We start from the raw sequence: 25,568 nt of genomic DNA on the forward strand, positions 1-25,568 counted from the left end.
TCGAGGCAGTGGGTGAGGCATGGGGCTGTAAGGTTCGAGGCAGTGGGTGAGGCATGGGACCGCAGGATTCGAGGCAATGGGTGAGGGATGTGTCCGTAAGGTTCGACGCAGAGGGTGAGGCATGGGACTGTAGGGTTCGAGGCAGTGGGTGAGGCATGGGACCGTACGGTTCGAGGCAGTTGGTGAGGCATGTGTCTGTAATGTTCGAGCAGTGGGTGAGGCATGGGTCTGTAGGGTTCGAGGCAGTGGGTGAGGCATGGGTCTGTAGGGTTCGAGGCAGTGGGTGAGGCATGGGTCTGTAGGGTTCGAGGCAGTGGGTGAGGCATGGGTCTGTAGGGTTCGAGGCAGTGGGTGAGACATGGGTCTGTAGGGTTCGAGGCAGTGGGTGAGGCATGGGTCTGTAATATTCGAGGCAGTGGGAGAGGCATGGGACTGTAGGGTTCGAGGCAGTGGGTGAGGCAAGGTTCTGTTGGGTTCCAGGCAGTGGGTGAGGCATGGGACTGTAGGGTTCGAGGCAGTGGGTTAGACATGGGTCTGTAGGGATCGAGGCAGTGGGTGAGGCATGGGTCTGTAATATTCGAGGCAGTGGGAGAGGCATGGGACTGTAGGGTTCGAGGCAGTGGGTGAGGCAAGGTTCTGTTGGGTTCCAGGCAGTGGGTGAGGCATGGGACTGTAGGGTTCAAGGCAGTGATGCATGGGACTGTAGGGTTCGAGGCAGTGGGTGAGGCATGGGACCGTAATGTTTGAGGCAGTGGGTGAGGCATGGGACTGTAGGGTTCGAGGCAGTGGGGGAGGCATGGGACTGTAGGGTTCGAGGCAGTGGGTTAGGCATGGGTCTGTAGGGATCGAGGCAGTGGGTGAGGCATGGGTCTGTAATATTCGACGCAGTGGGAGAGGCATGGGACCGTAGGGTTCGAGGCAGTGGGTGAGGCATGGGGCTGTATTGTTCGAGGCAGTGGGTGAGGCATGGGACTGTACGGTTCGCGGCAGTGGGTGAGGCATGGGTCCGTAGGGTTCGAGGCAGTGGGAGAGGCATGGTACAGTAGGGTTCGAGGCAGTGGGTGAGGCATGGGTCTGTAATGTTCGAGGCTGTGGGTGAGTCATGGGTCTGTAAGGTTCGAGGCAGTGGGTGAGGCATGGGACCGCAGGATTCGAGGCAATGGGTGTGGGATGGGTCCGTAAGGTTCGACGCAGAGGGTGAGGCATGGGACTGTAGGGTTCGAGGCAGTGTGTGAGGAATGGATCTGTAGGGTTCGAGGCAGTGGGTGAGGCATGGGACCGTACGGTTCGAGGCAGTTGGTGAGGCATGTGTCTGTAATGTTCGAGCAGTGGGTGAGGCATGGGACCGTAGGGTTCGAGGCAGTGGGTGAGGCATGGGACTAGTGTTCGAGGCAGTGGGTGATGCATGGGACCGCAGGGTTCGAGGCAGTGAGTGAGGCATGGGACTGTAATGTTCGAGGCAGTGGGTGAGGCATCGGACTGTAGGGTTCGAGGCAGTGGCTGATGCATGGGACCGTAGGGTTCGTGGCAGTGGGTGAGGCATGGGACCGTAGGATTCGAGGCAGTGGGTGAGGGATGGGTCTGTAAGGTACGAGGCAGAGGGTGAGGCATGGGACTGTAGGGTTCGAGGCAGTTGGTGAGGAATGGGACTTTAGGGTTCGAGGCAGTGGGTGAGACATGGGTCTGTAGGGTTCGAGGCAGTGGGTGAGGCATGGGTCTGTAATATTCGAGGCAGTGGGAGAGGCATGGGACTGTAGGGTTCGAGGCAGTGGGTGAGGCAAGGTTCTGTTGGGTTCCAGGCAGTGGGTGAGGCATGGGACTGTAGGGTTCGAGGCAGTGGGTTAGACATGGGTCTGTAGGGATCGAGGCAGTGGGTGAGGCATGGGTCTGTAATATTCGAGGCAGTGGGAGAGGCATGGGACTGTAGGGTTCGAGGCAGTGGGTGAGGCAAGGTTCTGTTGGGTTCCAGGCAGTGGGTGAGGCATGGGACTGTAGGGTTCAAGGCAGTGATGCATGGGACTGTAGGGTTCGAGGCAGTGGGTGAGGCATGGGACCGTAATGTTTGAGGCAGTGGGTGAGGCATGGGACTGTAGGGTTCGAGGCAGTGGGGGAGGCATGGGACTGTAGGGTTCAAGGCAGTGGGTTAGGCATGGGTCTGTAGGGATCGAGGCAGTGGGTGAGGCATGGGTCTGTAATATTCGACGCAGTGGGAGAGGCATGGGACCGTAGGGTTCGAGGCAGTGGGTGAGGCATGGGGCTGTATTGTTCGAGGCAGTGGGTGAGGCATGGGACTGTACGGTTCGCGGCAGTGGGTGAGGCATGGGTCCGTAGGGTTCGAGGCAGTGGGAGAGGCATGGTACAGTAGGGTTCGAGGCAGTGGGTGAGGCATGGGTCTGTAATGTTCGAGGCTGTGGGTGAGTCATGGGTCTGTAAGGTTCGAGGCAGTGGGTGAGGCATGGGACCGCAGGATTCGAGGCAATGGGTGTGGGATGGGTCCGTAAGGTTCGACGCAGAGGGTGAGGCATGGGACTGTAGGGTTCGAGGCAGTGTGTGAGGAATGGATCTGTAGGGTTCGAGGCAGTGGGTGAGGCATGGGACCGTACGGTTCGAGGCAGTTGGTGAGGCATGTGTCTGTAATGTTCGAGCAGTGGGTGAGGCATGGGACCGTAGGGTTCGAGGCAGTGGGTGAGGCATGGGACTAGTGTTCGAGGCAGTGGGTGATGCATGGGACCGCAGGGTTCGAGGCAGTGAGTGAGGCATGGGACTGTAATGTTCGAGGCAGTGGGTGAGGCATCGGACTGTAGGGTTCGAGGCAGTGGCTGATGCATGGGACCGTAGGGTTCGTGGCAGTGGGTGAGGCATGGGACCGTAGGATTCGAGGCAGTGGGTGAGGGATGGGTCTGTAAGGTACGAGGCAGAGGGTGAGGCATGGGACTGTAGGGTTCGAGGCAGTTGGTGAGGAATGGGACTTTAGGGTTTGAGGCAGTGGGTGAGGCATGGGACCGTAATGTTCGAGGCAGTGGGTGAGGCATGGGTCTGTAGGGTTCGAGGCAGTGGGTGAGGCATGGGACAGTAGGGTTCGAGGCAGTCGGTGAGGCATGCGTGCGTAGGGTTCGAGGCAGTGAGGCATGGGACTGTAGGGTTCGAGGCAGTGCATGAGGCATGGGACTGTAGGGTTCGAGGCAGTGGGTGAGGCATGGGTCTGTATGGTTCGAGGCAGTGGGAGGCAAGGTTCTGTTGGGTTCCAGGCAGTGGGTGAGGCATGGGACTGTAGGGTTCGAGGCAGTGGGTTAGACATGGGTCTGTAGGGATCGAGGCAGTGGGTGAGGCATGGGTCTGTAATATTCGAGGCAGTGGGAGAGGCATGGGACTGTAGGGTTCGAGGCAGTGGGTGAGGCAAGGTTCTGTTGGGTTCCAGGCAGTGGGTGAGGCATGGGACTGTAGGGTTCAAGGCAGTGATGCATGGGACTGTAGGGTTCGAGGCAGTGGGTGAGGCATGGGACCGTAATGTTTGAGGCAGTTGGTGAGGCATGGGACTGTAGGGTTCGAGGCAGTGGGGGAGGCATGGGACTGTAGGGTTCGAGGCAGTGGGTTAGGCATGGGTCTGTAGGGATCGAGGCAGTGGGTGAGGCATGGGTCTGTAATATTCGACGCAGTGGGAGAGGCATGGGACCGTAGGGTTCGAGGCAGTGGGTGAGGCATGGTACTGTAGGGATCGAGGCAGTGGGTGAGGTATGGGACCGTAGGGTTCGAGGCAGTGGGTGAGGCATGGGGCTGTAAGGTTCGAGGCAGTGGGTGAGGCATGGGACCGCAGGATTCGAGGCAATGGGTGAGGGATGGGTCCGTAAGGTTCGACGCAGAGGGTGAGGCATGGGACTGTAGGGTTCGAGGCAGTGTGTGAGGAATGGGTCTGTAGGGTTCGAGGCAGTGGGTGAGGCATGGGACCGTACGGTTCGAGGCAGTTGGTGAGGCATGTGTCTGTAATGTTCGAGCAGTGGGTGAGGCATGGGTCTGTAGGGTTCGAGGCAGTGGGTGAGGCATGGGTCTGTAGGGTTCGAGGCAGTGGGTGAGGCATGGGTCTGTAGGGTTCGAGGCAGTGGGTGAGGCATGGGTCTGTAGGGTTCGAGGCAGTGGGTGAGACATGGGTCTGTAGGGTTCGAGGCAGTGGGTGAGGCATGGGTCTGTAATATTCGAGGCAGTGGGAGAGGCATGGGACTGTAGGGTTCGAGGCAGTGGGTGAGGCAAGGTTCTGTTGGGTTCCAGGCAGTGGGTGAGGCATGGGACTGTAGGGTTCGAGGCAGTGGGTTAGACATGGGTCTGTAGGGATCGAGGCAGTGGGTGAGGCATGGGTCTGTAATATTCGAGGCAGTGGGAGAGGCATGGGACTGTAGGGTTCGAGGCAGTGGGTGAGGCAAGGTTCTGTTGGGTTCCAGGCAGTGGGTGAGGCATGGGACTGTAGGGTTCAAGGCAGTGATGCATGGGACTGTAGGGTTCGAGGCAGTGGGTGAGGCATGGGACCGTAATGTTTGAGGCAGTGGGTGAGGCATGGGACTGTAGGGTTCGAGGCAGTGGGGGAGGCATGGGACTGTAGGGTTCGAGGCAGTGGGTTAGGCATGGGTCTGTAGGGATCGAGGCAGTGGGTGAGGCATGGGTCTGTAATATTCGACGCAGTGGGAGAGGCATGGGACCGTAGGGTTCGAGGCAGTGGGTGAGGCATGGTACTTTAGGGATCGAGGCAGTGGGTGAGGTATGGGACCGTAGGGTTCGAGGCAGTGGGTGAGGCATGGGGCTGTAAGGTTCGAGGCAGTGGGTGAGGCATGGGACAGTAGGGTTCGAGGCAGTGGGAGAGGCATGTGACTGTAGGGCTCAAGGCAGTGGGTGAGGCATGGGACCGTAGGGTTCGAGGCAGTGCGGCATGGGACTGTAGGGTTCGAGGCAGTGGATGAGGGATGGGAACGTAGGGTTCGAGGCAGTGGTTGAGGCATGGTTCTGTTGGGTTCGAGGCAGTGGGTGAGGCATGGGTCCGTAGTGTTCGAGGCAGTAGGTGAGCCATGGGTCTGTAATGTTTGAGGCAGTGAGTGAGGCATGCGACTGTAGGGTTCGAGGCAGTGGGTGAGGCATGGGACTGTAGGGTTCGAGGCAGTGGGTGAGGCATGGTTCTGTAGGGATCGAGGCAGTGAGTGTGGCATGGGTCTGTTATATTCGAGACAGTGGGTGAGGCATGGGACTGTAGGGTTCGAGGCAGTGGGTGAGGCATGGGACAGTAGGGTTCGAGGCAGTGGGCGTGGCATGGGACTGTAGGGTTCGAGGGAGTGGGTGAGGCATGGGACTGTAGGGTTCGAGGCAGTGGGTGATGCATGGGACCATAGGGTTCGAGGCAGTGTGTGAGGCATGGGACCGTAATGTTCGAGGCAGTGGGTGAGGCATGGGTCCGTAGGGTTCGAGGCAGTGGTTGAGGCATGGGTCTGTAAGGTTCGAGGCAGTGGGTGAGGCATGGGGCTGTAATGTTCGAGGCAGTGGGTGAGGCATGGGACTGTAGGGTTCGCGGCAGTGGGTGAGGCATGGGTCCGTAGGGTTCGAGGCAGTGGGAGAGGCATGGTACAGTAGGGTTCGAGGCAGTGGGTGAGGCATGGGTCTGTAATGTTCGAGGCTGTGGGTGAGTCATGGGTCTGTAAGGTTCGAGGCAGTGGGTGAGGCATGGGACCGCAGGATTCGAGGCAATGGGTGAGGGATGGGTCCGTAAGGTTCGACGCAGAGGGTGAGGCATGGGACTGTAGGGTTCGAGGCAGTGTGTGAGGAATGGATCTGTAGGGTTCGAGGCAGTGGGTGAGGCATGGGACCGTACGGTTCGAGGCAGTTGGTGAGGCATGTGTCTGTAATGTTCGAGCAGTGGGTGAGGCATGGGACCGTAGGGTTCGAGGCAGTGGGTGAGGCATGGGACTAGTGTTCGAGGCAGTGGGTGATGCATGGGACCGCAGGGTTCGAGGCAGTGAGTGAGGCATGGGACTGTAATGTTCGAGGCAGTGGGTGAGGCATCGGACTGTAGGGTTCGAGGCAGTGGCTGATGCATGGGACCGTAGGGTTCGTGGCAGTGGGTGAGGCATGGGACCGTAGGATTCGAGTCAGTGGGTGAGGGATGGGTCTGTAAGGTACGAGGCAGAGGGTGAGGCATGGGACTGTAGGGTTCGAGGCAGTTGGTGAGGAATGGGACTTTAGGGTTTGAGGCAGTGGGTGAGGCATGGGACCGTAATGTTCGAGGCAGTGGGTGAGGCATGGGTCTGTAGGGTTCGAGGCAGTGGGTGAGGCATGGGACAGTAGGGTTCGAGGCAGTCGGTGAGGCATGCGTGCGTAGGGTTCGAGGCAGTGAGGCATGGGACTGTAGGGTTCGAGGCAGTGCATGAGGCATGGGACTGTAGGGTTCGAGGCAGTGGGTGAGGCATGGGTCTGTATGGTTCGAGGCAGTGGGTGAGGAATGAGACTGTTCAGTTCGAGTCAGTGGGAGGCATGGGTCTGTAATGTTCGAGACAGTGGGTGAGGCATCGGACTGTAATGTTCGAGGCAGTGGGTGAGGCAGGGGCCTGTAGGGTTCGAGACAGTCGGTGAGGGATGTGTCTGTAGGGTTCGAGGCAGTGGGTGAGGCATGCGACTGTAATGTTCGAGGCAGTGGGTTAGGCATGGGACCGTAGGGTTCGAGGCAGTGGGTGAGGCATGGGTCCGTAGTTTTCGAGGCAGTGGGTGAGGCATGGGACTGTAATGTTCGAGGCAGTGGGTCAGGCATGGGTCTGTAGAGTTCGAGGCATGGATGAGGCATGGGACTGTAGGGTTTGAGGCAGTGGGTGAGGGAAGGGTCTGTAGGGTTCGAGGCATTGGGTGAGGCATGGGACAGTAGGGTTAGAGGCAGTGGGTGAGGCATGGGTCCGTAGGGTTCGAGGCAGAGGGTGAGGCATGGGTCCGTAGTGTTCGAGGCAGTAGGTGAGCCATGGGTCTGCAATGTTTGAGGCAGTGGGTGAGGCATGGGTCCGTAGGGTGCGAGGCAGTGGGTGAGGCATGGGTCTGTATTGTTCGAGGCAGTGGGTGAGGCATGGGTCTGTAGGGATCTAGGCAGTGGGTGAGGCATGGGTCTGTAATGTTCGAGGCAGTGTCTGAGGCATGGGACTGTAGGGGTCGATGCAGTGGGTGAGGCATGGGACTGTAGCGTTTGAGGCAGTCGGTGAGGCATGGGTCAGTAGGGTTCGAGGCAGTGGGTGAGTCATGGGACTGTAGGGTTCGAGGCAGTGGGTGAGGCATGGGACCGTAGGGTTCGAGGCAGTGGGTGAGGCATGGGTCTGTAGGGTTGAAGGCAGTGGGTGAGGCATGGGACAGTAGGGTTTGAGGCAGTGGGTGAGGTATGGGACCGTACGGTTCGAGGCAGTGGGTGAGGCATGGGTCTGTAATGTTCGAGCAGTGGTTGAGGCATGGGACAGTAGGGTTCGAGGCAGTGGGTGAGTCATGGGACTGTAGGGTTCGAGGCAGTGGGTGAGTCATGGGACTGTAGGGTTCGAGGCAGTGGGTGAGTCATGGGACTGTAGGGTTCGAGGCAGTGGGTGAGTCATGGGACCGTAGGGTTCGTGGCAGTGGGTGAGGCATGGGACCGTAGGATTCGAGTCAGTGGGTGAGGGATGGGTCTGTAAGGTACGAGGCAGAGGGTGAGGCATGGGACTGTAGGGTTCGAGGCAGTTGGTGAGGAATGGGACTTTAGGGTTTGAGGCAGTGGGTGATGCATGGGTCTGTAGGGATCGAGGCAGTGGGTGAGGCATGGGTAGGTAAGGTTCGAGGCAGTGGGTGAGGCATGTGAGTGTAGGTTTCGAGGCAGTAGGTGAGGCATGCGACTGTAGGGTTCCAGGCAGTGGGTGAGGCATGGGACCGTAGGGTTCGAGGCAGTGGTTGAGGCATGGGACTGTTGGGTTCGAGGCAGTGGGTGAGGCATGGGTTTGTAGGGTTCGAGGCAGTGGGTGAGGCATGGGACTGTAGGGTTCGAGGCAGTGGGTGAGGCATGGGTCTGTAAGGTTCGAGGCAGTGGGTGAGGCATGGGACCGTAGGGTTTGAGGCCGTGGGTGAGGCATGGGACTGTAGGGTTCGAGGCAGTGGGTGAGGCATGGGACTGTAGGGTTTGAGGCCGTGGGTTTGGCATGGGACTGTAGGGTTTGAGGCCGTGGGTGAGGCATGGGTCTGTAGGGTTCGAGGCAGTGGGTGGGGCATGGGACTGTAGGGTTCGAGGCAGTGGGTGAGGCATGGGACTGTAGGGTTCGAGGCAGTGGGTGAGACATGGGTCTGTAGGGTTCGAGGCAGTGGGTGAGGCATGGGACTGTAGGGTTCGAGGCAGTGGGTGAGGCATGGGACTGTAGGTTTCGAGGCAGTGGGTGAGGCATGGGTCTGTAGGTTTCGAGGCAGTGGGTGAGGCATGGGACTGTAAATTTAATGTGATTCAAGAAATGGACCCTTTGTCCATTACCACCTGCTTTATTCGTGTTGGCGATAGAACCATTAGCTGAATTAATTAGAATGGACCCAGATATTGAGGGTTTCAGAGTTAACCAGGAGGAACACGAGGGGATGCGAAGGGATTTAGAGAGAGTGGATTGGGTCAAGTTGTTATATGGGAAGGATGTAATAGAGAAATGGAGGTCATTTAAGGGTTAAATTATGAGGGTACAGAATCTTTATGTTCCTGTTAGGGTGAAAGGAAAGGTTAAAGGTTTGAGAGCACCATGGTTTTCAAGGGATATTAGAAATTTGGTTCAGAAAAAGAGGGATGTCTACAATAGATATAGGCAGCATGGAGTAAAGGAATTGCTCAAGGAATATAAAGAATGTAAAACGAACCTTAAGAAAGAGATTAGAAAAGCTAAAAGAAGATACGAGATTGGTTTGGCAAATAAGGTGAAAGTAAATCCGAATGGTTTCTACAGTTATATTAAAAGCAAGAGGATAGTGAGGTATAAAATTGGCCCCTTAGAGAATCAGAGAGGTCAGCTATGTGTGGAACCGAAGGAGATGGGAGAGATTTTGAATGATTTCTTCTCTTCGGTATGCGCTAAGGAGAAGGATATTGAATTGTCTAAGGTGTGGGAAACAAGTAAGGAAGTTATGGAACCTATGACAATTAAAGAGGTGGAGGTACTGGCGCTTTTAAGAAATTTAAAAGTGGATAAATCTCCGGGTCCTGACAGGATCTTCCCCAGGACCTTGAGGGAAGTTTGTGTAGAAATAGCAGGAGCTCTGACGGAGATCTTTAATATGTCATTAGAAACGGGGATTTTGCCGGAGGATTGGCGTATTGGTCATGTGGTTCCATTGTTTAAAAAGGGTTCTAGAAGGAAGCCTAGCAATTATAGACCTGTTAGTTTGACATCAGTGGTGGGTAAATTAATGGGAAGTATTCTTAGAAATAGTATTTATAATTATCTGGATAGACGGGATCTGATTAGAAGTAGCCAGCATGGATTTGTGCGTGGAAGGTCATGTTTGACAAACCTTATTGAATTTTTTGACGAAGTTACGAGGAATGTTGACGAGGGTAAGGCAGTGGATGTAGTCTATATGGACTTCAGCAAAGCCTTTGACAAAGTTCCACATGGAAGGTTAGTTAAGAAGGTTCAGTCGTTAGGTATTAATGCTGGAGTAATAAAATGGATTCAACAGTGGCTAGATGGGAGATGCCAGAGAGTAGTGGTGGATAATTGTTTATCGGGATGGAGGCCGGTGACTAGCGGGGTGCCTCAGGGATCTGCTTTGGGCCCAATGTTGTTTGTAATATACATAAATGATCTGGATGATGGGGTGGTAAATTGGATTAGTAAGTATGCCGATGATACTAAGGTAGGAGGTGTTGTGGATAATGAGGTGGATTTTCAAAGCTTGCAGGGAGATTTTATGCCGGTTAGAAGAATGGGCTGAACGTTGGCAGATGGAGTTTAATGCTGAGAAGTGTGAGGTTCTACATTTTGGCAGGATTAATCCAAATAGAACATACAGAGTAAATGGTAGGGCATTGAGGAATGCAGAGGAACAGAGAGATCTAGGAATAACTGTGCATAGTTCCCTGAAAGTGGAGTCTCATGTAGATAGGGTGGTGAAGAGGGCTTTTGGAACGCTGGCCTTTATAAATCAAAGCATTGAGTACAGAAGTTGGGATGTAATGCTAAAGTTGTACAAGGCATTGGTAAGGCCAAATTTGGAATATTGTGTGCAGTTCTGGTCACCAAATTATAGGAAAGATATCAATAAATTAGAGAGAGTGCAGAGACGATTTACTAGGATGTTACCTGGGTTTCAGCAATTAAGTTACAGAGAAAGGTTGAACAAGTTAGGTCTCTATTCATTGGAGCGTAGAAGGTTGAGGGGGGATTTGATCAAGGTATTTAAAATTTTGAGAGGGATAGATAGAGTTGACATGAACAGGCTGTTTCCATTGAGAGTAGGGGAGATTCAAACTAGAGGACATGATTTGAGAGTTAGGGGGCAGATGTTTAAGGGAAACACGAGGGGGTATTTCTTTACTCAAAGAGTGATAGCTGTGTGGAATGAGCTTCCTGTAGAAGTAGTAGAAGCCAGTTCAGTTGTGTCATTTAAGGTAAAATTGGATAGGTATATGGACAGGAAAGGAGTGGAGGGTTATGGGCTGAGTGCGGGTAGGTGGGACTAGGTGAGATTAAGGGTTCGGCACGGACTAGGAGGGCCAAGATGGCCTGTTTCCGTGCTGTGATTGTTATATGGTTATATAACACAAGATTAACTTATTTGCTGATGATGTTCTGCTTTATTTAACAAACCCATTGTACTCGTTGCGTAAATTATCCTCTAGATTAGAAGAATATGGGAAAATATCAGGCTACAAAATAAATTGGGATAAAATTGAAATCTTACCTCTTACTAAAGGAGATTATAGTCAATGTCAATTAATAACTCAATTTAGATGGCCGATAAACGGTATAAGATATTTAGGTATAAGAGTTGATAACGATATAAAGAACTTATATTACTTAAATTATTTACCATTATTCAAAAAAATTCAAGAAGATCTTGATAAATGGATGTTATTACCAATAACATTAGTAGGTAGAGTAAATACCGTAAAAATGAATATATTCCCTAGATTACAATACTTATTGCAATCACTGCCAATACAACTACCCCAGAAGTTTTTTCAAGAGTTAAATAAATATGAGGAAGTTCCTTTGGAAAGGTAAGATGTCAAGAATATCATTGGAAAAATTGACATGGAAATTTGATCTAGGAGAGTTACAACTTCCAAATTTTAAGAATTATTATAAAGCAAATCAAGTTAGATTTATTGCATCTTTTTTTGATAAAGATAGACCGGCATAGATTAGAATAGAACTAGATAAGATAGGAGAAAATACACCAGAAGATTTTATATATAAATGGGAATCTAAATGGATACGGGAAAACAAAGAATCTCCTATATTAAAACATTTGATTGATTTATGGAATACAATAAATGTCGATGATGAAGTAAGAAATTCTTCATTAGCAAAGAGATCTTTAATTCAAAATAGACATTTTACAATGGATAATCAACTTTTATATAATTGGTTTCAAAAAGGGATTAGATATATAGAAGATTGTTTTGAAGGAGGTATATTAATGTCATTTGATCAATTAAAGAATAAAAATATCAAACAACACTTTTTTTGTTACTTCCAATTAAGGGCTTATTTAAGAGAAAAATTGGGTCAATGTTACTGCCAAAATCTAATGAAATAGAAACTTTAATTCAAAAAGGAAAAACTAAAAAATTTATTTCTTGTATGTATAGTTTGATTCAAAAACAGGCAATTGAACAAGGAATGCATAAGTCAAGACAAAAATGGGAAACTAACTTGAATATTAAAATTGAAGAAACAAGTTGGTCAAGACTATGTCTTGACAATATGACAAATACAATAAATGTCCGGTTAAGATTAGTGCAGTATAATTTTTTACATCAATTATATATTACACCACAAAAAATAAATAAACCCAAATTTATCTGATCAGTGTTTCCGATGTAACCAAGAAATTGGTATTTTTTTACATTCTACTTGGTCTTATTCTAAAACTCAACTTCTTTGGACACATTTAAGAGTTTTACTGGAACACAACTTCCGCATAACCCAATATTATTTTTATTAGGTGATATCGAAGGGATAAAACCAAAACCCAAATTGAATAAATATCAGAAAGAATTCATAAAAATTGCACTGGCAGTAGCCAAAAAGGCTATTGCAGTTACTTGGAAATCAGATTCATACTTAAGTATAGATCGTTGGAAGAATGAAATTTCCAGCTGTCTTCCACTTGAAAAAATTACTTATAATTTAAGAGATAAATATGAAACATTTTTGAAAATTTGGCACCCTTATTTACAAAAGATAGGATTAAATATATAGGTGCTCTGAAGATGAAATAATTGGTTATTTGGGGAAATAAATAAATATATATACTAAAGTTATTATGAACTCCGTGGAGCATGTGGGGATCTTCCGATATCCAGGCACTCTTTCTTTTTTCTTCTTTTTCTTTACTTCTATAGGGATGTTAGAGGGGAGGGGGGGAAGGGTAGATATTTTTTTCTTCTGTAATCATTTGAAAACTCAATAAAAAAAATTTAAAAACAAAAAAAAATGGACCCTGTGGAGTTAATAAGATAGAGACTCCACGAGTTTAAAGGAAGAAAGAGCGACAGGCTCCATGAGTTTAAACATAGCTTGTGAGACACTGGCCCTTGTGCTTAAAGGTAGTGTGTAAAATACACGCCTATAAGTTTAACAGAGGTGCAGGAGAGAGAGGTCTGTAAGTTTAAAGGCAGTGTGGAAAATTCAAGCCTCTTGAGTTTAAAGGCCACACAGGGAGAATTTGCCTCCGTCACTGGGGCAACCACGTGTTATGCCAGAATACACATCAAAGTGTGTGTGTGTGTTGTTAAATTTCCAAAAGGTGCTTGACAAGGTGTTATGTAAGAGGTTGATAACATAAGTTAAAAGCCCAAGGTTATGGAGGAAGTGTTTCAGCATGAGTGAATAATGTCTATTACATAGAAAACAAAAAGTTGGAACAAATAGCTCTGTCCAAGCTGGAGTGATAGGCTCTTCACCCTCAATTGTACACTATTTGTATGAATTACCTGGAGAAGGAATAAAACTAAGTTTCCAAGTGTGTCAATGATACAAAGCTAGGTAGAAGGGCATGCTGTGATAAAGACATTCTGATTCTGCAGTGGGATAGAGATTGATCAACTGGGTGAAAATCTGTCAGATGGAGTTTAACGTGGGGAAGGGTGAACTTCGGTAAGGGGAATCAAAATATGGATATTTTATATAGTATACTACAAATGAGTGAAGTTTGGAGGGATCTGGGTATTTAGTGCATGAATCACAAACGTTAGCATGCAGATCAAACAAGGCCAGTAGTGTATTGGCTTTTTATTGTGAAGGGGATGAAGGTTAAAAATAATGGAGATTTTGTAATACTTGTACAGGATGTTGGTGAGGCCACACCTGGAATACTGTTGCTCAGATTTGTCTCCTTACAGAAAAATGATACAGTAGCATTGGAAGAGGTCTAAAAGAAGATTCACCAGGCTAATTCCTGGGGTGAAAGTGTTGTCTTATCATGAAAAGACAGGCAGTTTCTGTTTGTAATCAATATATATATATAGAGAGAGACCGTCCTGTGCAAAAGTCTTAGGCAGGTGTAAAAAATTGTGTAAAGCAAAGATGCTTTCAAAAATAATGAAATGAAAAGTTTCTAGATATCAAAAAATTACTATAAAGAGAGGTAAACAGCAAAAAAACAAACCGAAATCAATATTTGGTGTAACCACTCTTTGCCTTTAAAACTGCATCTTAAATAAACTGCCATGCAATTTTTTTTTAAGAAACTTGGCTGCTAGGTTGTTGGAGAACTTGTCACAGCGTGCAGTCTGGCTGTCTTGCTTTCCTCTGTCTCTCCAGGTAATCCCAGACAGCCTTGATAATGTTGAGATCAGCGTTCGGTGGAGGGAGAGAATGAATGAAAATAAGAATTAATTCATTAATTGTCACTCTTCAACTGTATTGCTGAGTCATACAGCATGGAATCAACATTTCAACCCACCTCATCCACACTGACTATTAGGCACACTTCAACATTAATCATATTTGACTGCTCTTGGTCCGAAGTTTTCAATGCCTAGCTGGTTCAAGTGCTCATCTAGTCACTTCTTGCCATAACCAATTCTGCTTCCACCATTTTTTCAGGCTATGTATTCCAAGTATTCAAAGTTTAAAATAAATTTATCATCGAAGTACATATATGTCACCATATACAAACCTGAGATTCATTTCCTTGCAGTCATACACAGTAAATCCAAGAAACACAACGGAATCAATGAAAGATTGCACCAACAGGACCGACAAACTGTCCAAATACAAAATGAATAAATAAACAAATAAGCAATAAATGTTGAGAACTAGAGATGAAGAATCCTTGAAAGTGAGTCCAAAGGTTGTGGGAACATTTTGGTAATTGGGCAAGTGAAGTTGAGTGAAATTAACTCTCTGGTTCAAGAGCCTAATGGTTGAGGTATTATAACTGTTCCTGAACCCGGTGACATGGGTCTTAAAGCTCCTGTACTTTCTTCCTGATGGCAGCAAAGAGAAGAGAGCATGGTGGGGGCCTTGATGATGGATAATGCTTTCCTGCAACAGCACAATGTGTAGATGCACTCAGTGGTGGGGAGGACTTTGCCCATGATATACTGAGCTGTATCCAGTACTTTTTGAAGGATTTTCTGTTCAAGGGCATTGGTGTTTCCTTACCAGGCCTGATGTATCCAGTCAATAAACTCTCCACCACATATCAATAGAAGTTTGTCAAAGTTTTAGATGTCCTGCCGAATCTTCACAAATTCTAATTAGTAGAGGCACTGCTGTGCTTTCTTCATAATTGCACTTATGTGTTGGGCCCAGGACAGGTCCTTTGAAATGATAACAACGAAGAATTTAAAGTTGTTAACCATCTCCACCTCTGATCCCTTGATGAGTGCGAGGTTGTTGTTGTGGCACCACTCAGCCACATTTTCAATCTCCTTCCTATATGCTGATTTGTCACCACCTTTGACTTGGCCAACCTACCACTCTCTGCATTGTAAACATCTCCCTCAGACCATCTCTCAACCCCCTACGGCAAATCTCGGTTCTCTAGTTTTAACAACAGAACTTCGTCTACGATTGGTCTATAGCTTCATTCAAAGTTCATTTTCAACCTTGTGATTCATCTTCTTGCAGGCAGCTACAAAACACATTGGAATCAGTGAAAAACCCTGCACCACAAAGACAGGCATGCATCCAATGTGTGAAAGAAGAACAACGTGCAAATAATTGAAAAAGTAAACAAATAACACACAGAACATGAGCTGCAGAAAGTGAGTCCACAGCCACGGAGCTGATTCAGCGCTGTAGGAGTCCAGGTACCTGATGCTGCAGGCCACAGTAACAGAGCCGGGTTGGTGCTGAGGTGAGAGAGTGGATGCACCTGCAGGGTCACAATCTACAGGTGCTGAAATCCAAAGCATCTCAAGTAAAACGCCGGTGGAGCCAACCAGTATCCATGGAAAAGGGCAGTCAATGTTTCGGGCCGAGACCCTTCATCCCCCTCTTTTCCTTCGCTACATCAACGACTGCATTGATGCTGCCTCCTGCACACATGCTGAGCTCGTTGACTTCATTAACTTTGCCTCCAACTTTCACCCTGCCCTCAAATTTACCTGGTCCATTTCCAATACCTCCCTCCCCTTTCTTGATCTTTTTGTCTCCATCTCTGGAGTCGGCCTATCTACTGATATCTACTATAAGCCTACAGACTCTCACAACTACTTGGACTATTCCTCTTCCCACCCTGTCTCTTGCAAAAATGCTATCCCCTTCTCACAATTCCTCTGTCTCTGATGCATCTGCTCTCAGGATGAGGCTTTTCATTCCAGGACGGAGGAGATGTCTTCCTTTTTTAAACAAAGGGGCTTCCCTTTGTCCACCATCAACTCCCATTTCCCGCACATCTGCCCTCACCCCATCCACCCGCCACCCCACTCGGGATAGGGTTCCCCTTGTCCTTACCTACCACCCCACCAGCCTCCAGGTCCAATGTATAATTCTCCGTAACTTCTGCCACCTCCAATGGGATCCCACTACCAAGCACATTTTCCCTCCCCCCCCCTTTTCTGCTTTTCGCAGGGATCACTCCCTACGCGACTCCCTTGTCCACTCATCCCCCCCCCCATCCCTTCCCACCGATCCTCCTGGCACTTATCCTTGTAAATGGAACAAGTGCTACACCTGCCCTTACACTTCCTCCCTCACCACCATTCAGGGCCCCAGAGTGTCCTTCCAGGTGAGGCAACACTTCACCTGTGAGTCGGCTGGTGTGGTATACTGCGTCCGGTGCTCCCGGTGTGGCCTTTTATATATTGATGAGACCTGACGCAGACTGGGAGACCGTTTCACTGAACACCTATGCTCAGTCTGCCAGAGAAAGTAGGATCTCCCAGTGGCCACACATTTTAATTCCACGTCCCATTCCCATTCCAATATGTCTATCCATGGCCTCCTCCACTGTCAAAATGAATCCAAACTCATGTTGGAAGAACAACACCTTATATACTGGCTGGGTAGCCTCCAACCTGATGGCATGAACATTGACTTCTCTAACTTCCATTAAAGCCCCTCCTCCCCTTCTTACCCCATCCCTGACATATTTAGTTGTTTGGATTTTTCCTCTCTCTCTGCCCATCACTCTGCATGTTCTCCATCCCCCTCTGCTGCTCCCCTCCCTCTTTCTTTCTCCTGAGGCCTCCCGTCCCATGATCCTTTCCCTTCTCCAGCTCTGTATCACTTTTGCCAATCACCTTTCCAGCTCTTAGCTTCATCCCACCCCCTCCGGTCTTCTCCTATCATTTCCCATTACCCCCTCCCCCCACTACTTTCAAATCTCTTACTATCTTTCCTTTCAGTTAGTCCTGACGAAGGGTCTCGACCCAAAACGTCGACAGCGCTTCTCCCTATAGATGCTGCCTGGCCTGCTGTGTTCCACCAGCATTTTGTGTGTGTTGTTGTATGGTACGATCTGTCCAGATGGTACACAAAACAAAAAGCTTTCACTGTCTTGGTATATGCAGCAACAATAAACCAATACCAATTCCAATCAGTTTTACTGCAATCACTTTCAACTTTCCAATGGGGTTATTCAGCACAAACAAATATGAGACTCCATCAATATTGCACAAACCCAACCATTAACAGACTTTCTTCGAAAACAGTTAGGGACAGTCCCAAAATGCAGCTGTGGCCTTTCCTCATTTCACTTCCAGTTAAAGCCATTCATCCCAACCACTTCACCGGCCTCCGAAAAAGCTGACCCCCCCCAAGCGCGCCCCCGACAGCGTGCGCGGGCACGCTTCAGTACAGGGGCGGGGCCGCGCTGTCGGGCTCACTCTCTGCACCCAACCGTGCGGCACAATCCGATTGGTCCTCTTCCAGGAGGGCGGGGCAAGAAAAGCCCACTGAACCAATCAGACGGAGATTGAGATTGAAAACGGGGAGGGGGGTCGTCTGCGGGCAAATTTGTTATTTTAGAGAAAAATACAAATAAAATTCAGAATTTATTTAACAAAAAATAACGAAGGCCTTGGGTGAGGGAGAAGAGCAGTCGGTGAGAGGCTGCAACGCTACCAGGCCGCCCGTTACCTTGCTCGGGCCGGCGCCGGGCGCTGGCTGCTGCCGGTTGTCCGTGGCACAGGCCTCGATTCACTTGCCCAAGTGTTTCCTTCGCCACTAACACACCTTCAGGTGAGTATGAGTGTGTCACCGTCCCCGGCGGCTGTTCCCTCAGCTACCCCTGCTCCAGCCGGGACACCGACAGCTGTCCATCTCTGCACCTGTTGAGGGCGAGACGGGTTGGATTTTGGGGCGGTCAAAGTACTGGGGAGGTGTGATACAATGGGTGGGGGGTTAATTTCTGCAGAGAGCTTTGCGTTTTCCTAAAAGCCACAAGCATGTTTTTGTGCATGTCTTAGTAGTCACTATTCACGCTGGAATACTGTATGTCTATTATGCATGTCCTTAGTTTTGTCTCTAGAGACTCATTGGATGTGGGCATTGTTTGCAAGACCAGGCTCTTAAGATACATCAGTAGCTGTCTTCGAGAAGGTAGCAGTGAGCTTTTCAGGTAAGCAGTCCCAGGGCTTTTCGTCGATGGCCATCAAGGATGGATGATCATATTTCCAAGTTAACATAATGAGTGACTTGTAGGAGAGCTGCAGGGTTCTGCGTACCCACACACCTGCTGTTGCTATAGTTCTAGATGGTGGTAGTGATATGGGAGGTTTATTCTTGAAAGCTTTGTGAATTACTTATAGGTGGTCACTTTGCAGGTAATGCAAAATGTAGCATCTGTCTGCTGTTGCTGTTGGTTGAGATGTCGGTTAAGTTGTTTGCTTTTTATTTCCCCGGTTGTGCCAACTTTTAGTGGGTTTTTTTGCCAGCAAGCATCGAGTATTCAAACTTAATTTCGTTTTGTAGATGAGGAGGCAAATTAGTGTTGCATATGCACACCTCTTTTCATGAAATAATTTTTTATGTATAAAGATACATAAAATTTATATCGTCATAATTTTATACTGTAAATATTAACTTCAAAGTCAAGTTTATTGTCATGTGTACAAGTACACTCAGGTGCAATACAAACCTTGCAACAAAGCACGTGATACATCGGCATTTTCTACAATCTTTTGGTTCCAGAATCAAAAGGGTGAATGGAAGTAGCTGCTCTTGAACCTGGTGGAATAGAACTTCAGACTTCCTTCTCAGTCATAGCACTCAGACTATCAGTCCTTCTCCAACACATCAAATGTTAGAAGATTGTTTGGAGGCTGAGAGGTGACCTGATAGAGGTGTACAAGATGATGAGAGGAATTGTTTGTGTGGATAGTCAGAGACTTTTTTTGGGCTGAAATGGTTGACACAAGAGGACACATATTTAAAGTGCTGGGGGAGTAGGTACAGAGGAGGTGTCGGGGTAAGTTTTTTACTCAGAGTGGTGAGTGTGTGGAATGGGCTGCTGGCAATGGTGGTGGAGGCCGATACGATAGAGGTCTTTTAAGAGACTTTTGGATAGGTACATGGAGCTTAGAAAAATAGAGGGCTATGGGTAAGTCTAGTAATTTCTAAGGTAGAGACATGTTCGGCATAACTTTGTGGGCCGAAGAGACTGCATTGTGCTGTAGGTTTTCTATGTTTCTAAAATGAATATTTCATATCTTCTATATGCTGTTTCCAGGAATTGTCACATTTATTTTGACAAAATATTTGAACAGGGTTTTATATTTGTGCATCATTCAGCACTGGATCTATGTGGCACTTCTTTAGTGTCCTGTATTGTTGATAACTTTTCCTCTTGCTAATCAGTAAATACAAACAATTTTAACAAATTGTTGTGTTATTTTCCTAATGAATAATGGAAAGAAAATGAAAGATGAAGAATGACTATTTAAACTAATCCTTCACTTCTGCATTTCCATTTTTTTATATGGCAGCAAATGGGCAGAAGTAGTAAACTATAATACAATGTAACACACACAAAATGCTGGTGGAACACAGCAGGCCAGGCAGCATTTATAGGAAGAGGTTCAGTGGATGTTTCAGACGGAGACCCTTTGTCATCCTTTCTTGTGTTTATGATAAAATGTTTTTGTTTTCCCTTTTTTAAAATACAATTCTATTTTCCAGGGATAGCGGATACTTTCAAATTCATAATGAGGATCTCTTGGCTGCTGAGTCACAGGCTATTCATCTCCCCAGCCCATTGGCAGTTCTTCTGCTCGATCATAACTCTGCTACTTGTGGAGTTTGCTGCCCCAGAACAGAACTCCTGTCAAATTTGCCGTCATATTGTTGAGAACTTCAGAAAGGTAAGGAGGCTGCATCTGAGAAACCTATCAATGGGGGCTAGTAGCAACATGTTAAAATTCTGAAACATTCTGGGGCAGTACTGGCCATGTTACCAAACAGAACGAGTGACACATTACTGTGAATGATTAAAAGCAAGACAAGTGGATCTTAAGAAACACTATATAAAGGAGGAATGTGAGAAGTAGAAAGGTTCAGGGAAGAAATTGTGAGGCATTGCATTTGGTTATGATTGCTAATGTTGGATTGATTATTTGAGGATGTTGATAAGACCAGAGTTTTGGGGGGGGGGGGGGGAATACAGCAGTGGAGTGAGAGGGACCATAGAAAGGGTTAACAAAGATGAGAATATTTAAGATGGTATCTGTAAAATGGTCATTGAAGCATTTATGTGGCTGTGGTCCAGTCAGCTAGTTCCAATGTCTGTTTTGCTCCCAAGCCTTTTTTTTTTACCTCTGCACATTATTCATCCTATGATCCTAAAGCTTTATGAATGCAAATTGTTCAGAGGCTAATGGTGTTAAATGAATTTCAAATGATTTTATTTTGCAGAATGGAAACAGTATTCAATTGGCTATTTACTTTTGACCCATTTTTAAATATTGAGGTTAAAATAAAGGTTGTAATGGTTTTATTTTCTCAAATATATTGGAATATTTTCCCGTATCTTTGTGTTGCTGCAGTGATCAGAAATCCAAATGCAAATGTCAGACTGTGTGAAGTGAGCTAGAGATTTTCACTCTGCTTTGATAATAATGTGCACTTCAACAATAGGGTGACCTTGTTGGTATTTTGTGTTCTGTGTTTTAACACAAGTCTGATTGGATAACATTAATAGTGAGCACTTTCTTAATTGCTGAGTTGAAAATGGAAGAAACTGCATTTTCATTTTTAAACTAGTTAATTCTAGTTGATTTTGACGACATCTCCTTCACAAGATATTGTGATTCTTGCTCCCTGATTCTCACCACTGGCTAGAATTTTTAGTTTATCATAATGACCCTTAAAGGTCACAAATGTTCTTGCCTTCTAGATAGGCAAAACTGAAATTGTTTAAAGTTGTTTCAACAAGCTGGAGAACAATATGTGAGTGGGCAAGAAAATCAGCCGGCATCTGTTCTAATGATGTCTTCCATACTAACAGATTTGCTTCTTTTCTTTTAGAAACATAGAAAACCTACATTACAGTACAGGCCTTTTAGTCCACAAATTTGTGCCAAACATGTCCTTACCTTTGAAAAGACCTAGGGTTACCCACAGCCCTCTATTTTTCTGAGCTCCATGTACCTGTCCAGGAGTCTCTCAAAAGACCCTATCGTATCCACCTCCACCATCGTCACCGGCAGCCCATTCCATGCACTCACTAATCTCTGTGTTTATATAAAAAATACTTACCTGTGACATCTCCTCTGTACCTGCTTCCAAGCACCTTAAAACTGTGCCCTCTCGTGCTAGTCATTCCAGCCCTGGGAAAAAGCCTCTGACTATCCACACGATCAATGCCTCTCATCTTATACATCTCTATCAGGTCACTTCTCATCCTCTGTTGCTCCAAGGAAAAAAGGCTGAGCTTTCCCTTACCCTTCTTGTTAAATGGTGTCTCAACCATGTTCCAATTCTCATATTTCTGATCTCTTCTTCTCATTCTTCTCATCTTTCATTTTCTAGTAACCATGCTCAGTGGATCAAACTAAACTCCTACAACTCTACACAATGCCACCTCGAGGCGTACATTACCCTTTCAGTGTTCTAAAGAGCTCATTCTCTCCAGTGCACCCTGCTTCATTCTCCCATCATCATCAGTGCACCCCTATTCTCACGGCATCTTTTCATGCAGCCATCGGAACTGTAACACCTTGAGGCGGTATGGTAGTGTAGCAGTTGGTGCATCACTTTACATCAGCAGCAACCAGCGTTTGATTCTCACTACTTGTACACTCTCCCTGTGAATGCATGGATTTCCTCCATGTGCTCTGGTTTCCTCCAGCATTGCAAAGGCGCACAGGTTAATTGGTCGCTTGGTATAATTGGGTGGTGCAGGTTCATTGGGCCAGAAGGGCCTTTTACTGTGCTGCATCTCCAAATTAAAAATCTATTTTTACACCCCAAGACCAAAACAGAAGCAGTGATTTGTTTGTATAGGAATACTGAATTCAGTTCTAATGATGTAATCTCCTCTATAGCTGTGAAATCAAACACAGATCAATGGTCACCTTGCCTGATGTTTCTACTCTGTCTATGAGATGACCCAATACTTCCATTCACCTGACAGTTTAGTTCACCATTCCATTCCCAGTTTGACCTCCGCGTTTACTCTTCCAGGCTCAACAGTGGCACTTCATCTGAAATTTTTTGAAATTATTTTACTCATGTGTTTCCAGCATTCAGTACTTTTTCTCTCTACAGGAAGCTTCAGTTTTCATTATCTCTTCCCATTATAACTTTCGTTATTCACTAGTCTTTACTCCAGCCTTTTAGCCAGCATCACCGCAACTTGACAATCAAAACCTGCTTACCATTTCAATCATGAGCCTTTCCTTTTACTCTCTCTGTTCTTACCCCCTTTCTCTGCAATATAAAACTGATTTTGATTTAAACCTCTAGTTCCGATGAAAGAGCTTGAAACATTAATTCCTATACTCTCAGCACAAGCGATGACCGATTATGTATTACAATAATTTTCTTGTGTTTGGCCTCCGTCGGTTGTGATCGACCATGGATACTGCACCTCTGGTAGACACCGGTTGTGATCTCTCCAGGGCGCAAGCCAGGGCAGAGTTGATACGGAGATCCGTCTGTTGCCCGTGCAGTGGGACCCCCCTCTCCATGCTGACGATGGGTCCAAAGGAACGACGAGAGTCGATACGGTTTGGTGCCAGCAGCATCACAGGAGTTGCCGTGCCGGTGCCGGGTACAGAGTCAGTCGCCTTCGGGACTCCGACTCCGGATTTTTCCTTGGGATTTACTCCCTTAGCCTTTCCCGTAAGCAGGTATAGCCGTAGGGCAGCAGAGGTTTGAAATCGAAGTTTTCCTTCTCCTAGATGAGCTACAGTCCGCAGTTAATGAGCACCATCTGCCCGGAGCAACTGGTTTTAAGGAGCCAGTGGCCTGCTTTTGCCCCTTCTCCTGTCAGCTCCACCGGGCATAAGAACTAAGCCACATGTGAAGGCCAGGAGATGGACTTGGTTGTCGGAGACTGTTTGAGACACGTGCCATGAAGAAGATTTATTTAGCAGTGGGAGCTTCTCCCCACTGCCACCCTTTGGCTATGACTACCTTTGAGAGATTCAGATTCGGATATTTGGTTATGGTAACAAAAAAGAAAGTATGACTCAGATTTATTATAAATAAATAAAATTTTTGTTTGTCAGGGAATGGAGAAAACCGCAAACAAGAATTTTGGTGGTGGGAACAGTGACTGGGAGAAGAAAAATTTGGCAAAGTATGAAATCAGGTAAGAGATAATGGTTACTTATCCATGTATAGTATACATTGTGGGAGAACTCTCTGCATATTGGTAGGCCATTTCCTTTATAGGAATCTTGATCCAAAATTTAAGTGGTAAGTTACAAGGTTTTCTTAGTAACTTCCATGTTGTAATGGAACATTTATCTTTGCTGCCTTCATTTGTGGCCAAACATGCAGGATACCCTCTTCTCTCTACTACAATTGGGCAAGAGGTATAGCTGCCTTGGGACCCACACCACCAGATTCAGAAACACTTATTATCTTTAAACCATGAAGTTACTGAATCAGCATAGATGTATCAGTTGCCACTACTCTGAACTGATTCAAGTTTGAATCAGTACGCAGTTGTCACCAACTTCCTTAAAATCTGTGTGGATTAGTGTGTACCCATGAGAATATACTGTACATACCCAAATTAAAAGCCATGGATGAACCACGAGGTTTGTAGTCTGCTGAGGGCTAGATCTATGGCATTTAAGTCTGGTGAAACAGGAAGGCCAGGTACAAATTATGGAGGACTATCTCAAGAGCAAAGGAAGATTTCAGAACGAGGGTAAAAGGTTGAATTGGATGCACTTCAACTTTGGCAAGGTTTACAGGCCATTACTTTCCTATAAACTGAAAACTAACATCATGAATGGCTGTGCTGCTTCACGCCCAGATGAGCTCAACACTTTTTACACACACTTTGAAAGGGAGAATAAAACTAGGCTATGATGATTCCTGCATTATCTAGTGACCTTGTCATCGCTATCTCAGAACCTGACGTCAGAATGTCTTTTAAGAGGGTGAACCTGCACAAGGCGACAGGCCCTGACAGGGTACCTGATAGGGCTTTGAAAACCTCTGCCAACCAACTGACAGGTGCGTGCAAAGACATTTTCAGTCTCTCATTGCTACAATCAGAAGTTTTCTTCTGCTTTAAAAGAACAACAATCTGCTGAAGAAGAACAGAGTGAGCTGCCTTATCAATGCTCGTTCAGTAGCTGGATGAAGTATGGTGATGAAGTGCTTTGACAGGTTGTTTAGGGCTAGAATCATTTTCTGTCTCAGCAAGGATCTGGACCCCCTGCAATTTGCCTAGCACCACAGTGGGTCACAGCAGATGTGATGTCATTGGCTCTTCATGAGATCTTGGATCACCTTGACAATACAAATACTTGTGTCAGGCTGCTGTTTATTGACTATAGATCAGTGTTTCAAACAATCATTCCTACAGGTCTGATTGAAAAGCTCCAAAACCTGGGCCTTAGTATCTCCCTCTGTAACTGGAAGGCCACAGTCTGTGTGGTTCAGATATAACATCTCTATCTTGCTGATAATGCTGGTGCCCTTCAAGAATGTGTCCTTAGCCCATGGCTCTACTCTCTTTGCACCACAACTGTGTGGCCAGTCACAGCTCAAATGCCATCTATAAATTTGCTGGTGAGCCAAATATTGTTGGCAGAATTTCTGATGGTGATGAAAAGGTGTACAGGAGCAAGATGTATCAGCTTTGACAGCAACAGACCTGCACTCAGCATCAGTAAGACAGAAGAACTGATTGCGGACTCCAGAAAGTGTAAGACAGGGGACGCACCCCAGTCTTCATTAAAGGGATCAGAAGTGGAAAGAGTGAGTAGTGTCAAGTTCCAGGGTGTCAACATCTCTGAGAATCTTTCCTGGGCCCAGTATATCTATGCAGTTACAAAGAAGGCATGACAATGCCTATATTTTATTAGGAGTTTGAGGAAGTTTGGTATGTCACCAATGACACATCCAAGTTTCTCCAGATGTACTGTGGAGAGCATTCCAACTGGCTGCATCACATCTGGTATGGGGGGGCACTGCATGGGATTGCAAGAAGCTGCAGAAAGTTGTGAACTCAATCATTTCTCTTGTGGGCACTAGCCTCCATAGCATCCAGGACATCTTTAGGAAGCATGCCGCAAAAACATGGCATCCATTGTTAAGGATCCCCATCACCCAGGATGTGCCCTCTTCTCAATGCCACCATCAGGGAGGAGGTACAGGAGCCCAAAGGCACATACTCAATTATTCAGGGATAGTTTCTTCCCCTCTATCATCTGATTTTTGACATATGCTAGTGATATTAAACATGATTCTGTTTCTATGAAC

General features: G+C 47.2%; 1 protein-coding gene across 2 annotated transcripts in view; it reads left to right on the top strand.

Annotated features, from left to right (window-relative positions):
• The first annotated feature begins 17,047 nt into the window (after positions 1-17,047).
• LOC132378058 (protein disulfide isomerase Creld1) overlaps positions 17,048-25,568 on the top strand; it is a 52,297-nt gene continuing 43,776 nt past the window's right edge. Inside the window, exons 1-3 of one of the 2 annotated variants that reach the window (XM_059944723.1) lie at positions 17,048-17,859; positions 19,797-19,984; positions 23,354-23,436. In XM_059944723.1, coding sequence (XP_059800706.1) covers positions 19,829-19,984; positions 23,354-23,436 — 239 coding nt within the window. In that variant the 5' untranslated portion in view covers positions 17,048-17,859; positions 19,797-19,828. Of the gene's footprint in view, positions 17,860-17,882; positions 18,244-19,796; positions 19,985-23,353; positions 23,437-25,568 lie in introns of those variants that run through there. The other variant, XM_059944722.1, reaches the window with a different exon arrangement.

The sequence above is a fragment of the Hypanus sabinus genome, chromosome 19, assembly GCF_030144855.1.
Source record: "Hypanus sabinus isolate sHypSab1 chromosome 19, sHypSab1.hap1, whole genome shotgun sequence".
NCBI classification, from domain to species: Eukaryota; Metazoa; Chordata; class Chondrichthyes; order Myliobatiformes; family Dasyatidae; genus Hypanus; species Hypanus sabinus.